General features: G+C 36.6%; 1 protein-coding gene across 1 annotated transcript; it reads left to right on the plus strand.

The window, feature by feature from the left end:
- Positions 1-3,602: 3,602 nt before the first annotated feature.
- LOC127123775 (uncharacterized) lies at positions 3,603-4,370 on the plus strand. Its single transcript, XM_051053967.1, has 2 exons — positions 3,603-3,860; positions 3,987-4,370. Exons 1-2 carry the CDS (start codon positions 3,603-3,605, stop codon positions 4,368-4,370), a joined length of 642 nt encoding a protein of 213 aa, XP_050909924.1.
- Positions 4,371-4,881: the final 511 nt, after the last annotated feature.

The raw sequence follows: 4,881 nt of genomic DNA on the forward strand, positions 1-4,881 counted from the left end.
ACAGTAGTACCATGCAAGGGTACAAATTCACTTAAAATCATTCAAAAATCATCATGGAAGTGGTTCTTGGCTTGTATGATCAACCAAATTTGAATTATCAAAATTCCCTCCAAAATGTACATGTATGAACCAATGGTCATATGAGCTTCTTTCATGCAAGGCAAGGCTTGATTTGAGAAATATTGGTCACAAGGAGTATTTTGCAAAAAGAATGGACCAATTTGGAGTTTTGTAGCAAAAGTTATGTCACTTTGAACTTCCATGCACACTTTGTGATCATTTGGCCATAACTTCTCAACCATTCATCAGATGGACATGATATAGGACTTTTTGAAAAGAGGAGAGGAAGATATTCAACTTTCATGTTCACCAAAAATCCATTTGAATCTTCTTTAATGTTGAAAAGTCAAGTTGAATGTGGACCAAAAACTTGCCATTTTTGGAAACTTTTAATTACAGGTCACTTTCCATTTTTGGAAACTTTTGCCATGACTTCAAAATCTTCAAGATAGAGGTTTAAAATGACAAATGGACCTCTTTTGAACATGATTGAGGTGTTTAAATTCATTTCCCCACCTCATAGCCCTCAGTTGACTGCACAGTTGACTTCATGGTCTTTAGATGACCTTGCAATGCCCTGATCAGCTTGAGCCTCTACCACTTGAGGAAAAGTCTCAAAAACGAAACCCTAGCCCATGTAAGCTTCTCAATATAACCATGTGATCCTCTTCATCAGCAAATACCTTATTTCTTTGAGAAGCCCTGGTTGAAAGAATGTCACTGATTAGGGTTGGCCAGAGGTCAAAACCCTAATCCAATGGAACTTGAGAATGAACAATAAAACCCTTGAAGATGAAAGAACCATGATGATGATAATATATCCTTGTAAACAAGATAATGCTCAAGACTTTGGAAGAACCAAGAAACCCTAACTGAAGTGCAAACCCTCAGATGGTTGATCATCAATTCTAAGAGACCCTCAGGCTTGAATCATACAACTTCTCCATCTCTGAAAAGACTTTGGAGGATGACCTTCTTGTTTTCATATGATATGCAAAATGCAATGCCTAATGTCCTAAAATGAAATGCAATGTGTCAAACTAGTCCCAAGAAGAGGAGGGCAAATTTTGAGGTGTTACATTGAGGAGAAAAAAAGAGGTTGGGAAGTGAAAGTAGTCAAAATTTGTGTAATGATAAGTGTCAAAATTACGTAAAATACGTAGGCACTTATTGACTTATTTTACAAGTAATCAATACAAAACATATGATTTATCTATAAAAAAAAGTGATAAAACACTTGTTTGGACTTTCAACTTGAATATTAATGAAAATAGGTGAAAAGGATTGAAAAACCACCAACCAACACACAAAGGACTTGCCAAGACCAACTCTCTATAAGCAAGGCTTGCTAGACCACATCCATGGGTGTGCTAGGAAAGCACGTGTGAGAGAAGACTTATTGTATAAGTAATTTCATGGTGAAGGAAAGAGTTTTGTACTAAGTGAAGATTAGAGGTGTGCATAGAGAGATATGGCAATTAGGGCTAGTTGCAGGTGATCTGACTTTTGTTAACCTAGAAGAAAATGGGGGCTAGGCCAAGATGGATGGTGGACATAGCGAGCCTACATTTATCTATCCTATATATAGGAGGCTAAAATTCATTTCTCTGTGAGTTTTGGTTGATTCAATAGAGTACAAAAAATAAGTAAGTTCACGCTGGTCTCAATAAGAGAATACGAGATGGGGCTTTCAAAAGGAATAACTGCTCGCAGTGACACTTGTTGATGGCTCTCCAAATTTGTCTTCTCGAGATTACTTGTATAGCTATGATGAGTAAGTGTGGCTAAAAATGTATTTATTGGGGGTGGATGAAGTCATTAAATATTCATCTTTCATTCAGTCATGGTGTTTTATATAATTCTACTTATGCTTTAACATTGATGATTCTTCATTCATAATGCTTATTTTAGATTGTCTATCTAAAATTTATTTTCATGGTTGATAACGCGAAAACGTATCGTATATTTGACTTAATATGCATTGCTTTTTACTTGATTTTCCATAGTATTACGCTGTATTTTATGTTTATTTCAGGTATTTATTGAATAAGAGATGTTTAGGCAAGAAAAGGGAAAAATAGCAAAAAGGAAAGAAAAAGGGAAGAAAATGGAGCAAAAACGAAGAAATGTGTGGCGCCCACCACATTTGAAGAAGGTGGCGCCTGCCACATGGCCTTAGGAAGTTATGGCGCTCAACACACACAATGTAGCGCCCGCCACAAAGCTTGAACGTGTGGCGCCCATTCCACAAAAGATGGCGCCCGTCACGAAGACCACACTAGGGTTGTGGCAGTCGCCACCAACTCAATCTTCCGTCCTTGTTTCTCTCCACAATTTTCTCCACAATCCTCTCCATGTTTGATTCTTAATTTTTCAACCAACTACTCTCCACTAGGAGAAATGGAATGCTACTTTTAAGGAGAGTGGGGAGTATATATGGTAAAGTTAGTTTTTACTAACGAGGAGGGAGACACGCTTAGTTTTAGGAAGATTATTTTTTTCTTAGTTTCCTAGGAAGTTTTTCTTACTTTGTAAAAGTGATAGATTCTCCACATTAGGGACTATTACGATTTATTGTTTATGCATTTTAATTCAATTATAATGGTTACTCATTGCTAAAGCCTGCCGACATTATTTTATTTGAAGAATCAAGATTCAGTTCCAGTTCTCAATTTGTAATCCAGGTTTTATTTTGATTTCTATTTTATTTATTTATGCCTTATTGTATGTTTGATTTTCCGAATACCATGTCTGTTACCGAATCCATGTCTGGCTAAACCCCTAGGTATCGTTATGTAAAGATCGTCGAAACAACGGGATTCGTAAATAATTGGTGTTGGTTTTTTATAAAACTTATCTTTCCAGTTTTAGTTTCTTATTTTATTCAAACTGTTTTTCGTACGAGAGTATAAAATAAACAAAGGTTACGGTCAACAAGAACGAGAGTTTGAGATTTTAACTAGATAGCTGAAACTAGGCATTAATCCTAAACACGGAGAGATCGCTTTAGGATTAATTAGACTTTATTCATATTCAAAAATTACTTTTAAATTCAAAATGAGACCGCGAGAGCCAAGCATTCTGGTTTAGGAGTATGGTCAGAGTCAATAAAGTGAGAGTGTGAGACTAAGTCCTTTCTATAAATAATTTCTACTGAAGAATATTTTGACCAATAAGATTACACCAAATATCTATCAAATCCCCGAAGTTTGATGCGTTATATACCTATATCCCTTTATCAAATATCTTTATTAATATTCTGTTTACGTTATAGTTATTTCTGTTCATCCCTCAAATCTTAGAATGATCATCAGCCTTAGATTTACATAGTAACATCAGATAATGATACGTTCAATTATTAGTGCTTATGGGTTCGATAATCTTTAAAACTACGCGATAGGACTGTGCACTTGCAGTCACGATTCCCATAGACTTACTAAGTCGCGATCAAGTTTTTGGCGCCGTTGTCGGGGACTAATTTAGTCGATATCGTAACTCCAGTGTTGCCCAGTATAGACTAAGGCACTCTTTTCTCTATTACTATGTATCACCCAAACTTTCTCTATGATTATCACTCCCAGTATTTTAAGGAATCACAAGATTCCTATAAATCCAACCTGGAAATATTAATGGAGGATTTCATTGCGACGCAAACTTATTCTAGGATAGAATCTATGATGGAACGCTTTGTGGCTACACAAACTCTTCAGAATGAAGAATTTAGAAAACAAAGTTTTTATACCAATGAAACCCTTACGCAACTGAACCCTATGGTCGAGTCCCTCGTCACTCACAACGAGGCATTGTAGACTCAAATCTCCCTGCTTACGCAGACACCTCTAAGACCATTCCCTGAGAAACATGCGGGTGTTGTAACAATCACCAGTGAAAAATCTACCGAAAATACTAAGGAGAGTGATAATTAGGAGGGTTCAGGTGAGAAAAGAGTAGAGATTGAGAAAGATCCACCGACACCACTCGGAAGCGAGGTTATCGATGAAGTAGAGAAGGAAGCACTATGTGTTGTTCCTCCTCCCTATAAATCACCAATTCCTTTCCCGCGAAGGTCTGTGGAAGTTAAGGTAGACCCCAAATCCGAAAGGTATGAGGAGCTATTGGAAAATATCCACACCAATGCTCATTTATTTGAGATCCTGAATAAGAAGAGAAAACTAGAAGACCGTGAAACTAGTGAACTCATTAGTATAAAAAGGGGAAAGTTAGACTTTGAGGTGGTGGATGAAAAAATTGAACCCAAACCTGAAAAACTAGCTCTCAGGATAAAGCCAGAACCACCACCACAAGTTTAGAAGGATAAACTACCTCTCAGAAGAAAAAGAAGAATAGGTGATGGATATGAGAGATGGATTGATAAGTGGCCATGGAAATCGAGGATAATTAAAAGTTTGATCGAGGATTCATCCTTGTAAGAACCATCATGAGTACTTACACTCCTGATTCGTCGCGCTATCAACGTAAAACATAGCAAATATTTCATGTTTTATAAATGTCATTTTTTTATCTATCCTTTTTTTTCTTTCTTCCCTTTTCATAAAGTCAATCGATATTTTTCTTTGTTATTGACCATTACTAACTTAATGTTGTTATCTACTTGCTATGTTTTACATAGATAGCGCGACGAATCAGGAGTGTAAGTACTCATGATGGTTCTTACAAGGATGAATCCTCGGTCAAACTTTTAATTTGGACCGTATAATACAGGATAACCATGGACCAATATTAGTGGGAGGCTTAGTGACCATGATAGCAAATGCCATTATACTGAAACACCCACTCGTCAGAGTTATACGACCTATGAAC

Source organism: Lathyrus oleraceus, chromosome 2, assembly GCF_024323335.1.
Source record: "Lathyrus oleraceus cultivar Zhongwan6 chromosome 2, CAAS_Psat_ZW6_1.0, whole genome shotgun sequence".
NCBI lineage: Eukaryota > Viridiplantae > Streptophyta > Magnoliopsida > Fabales > Fabaceae > Lathyrus > Lathyrus oleraceus.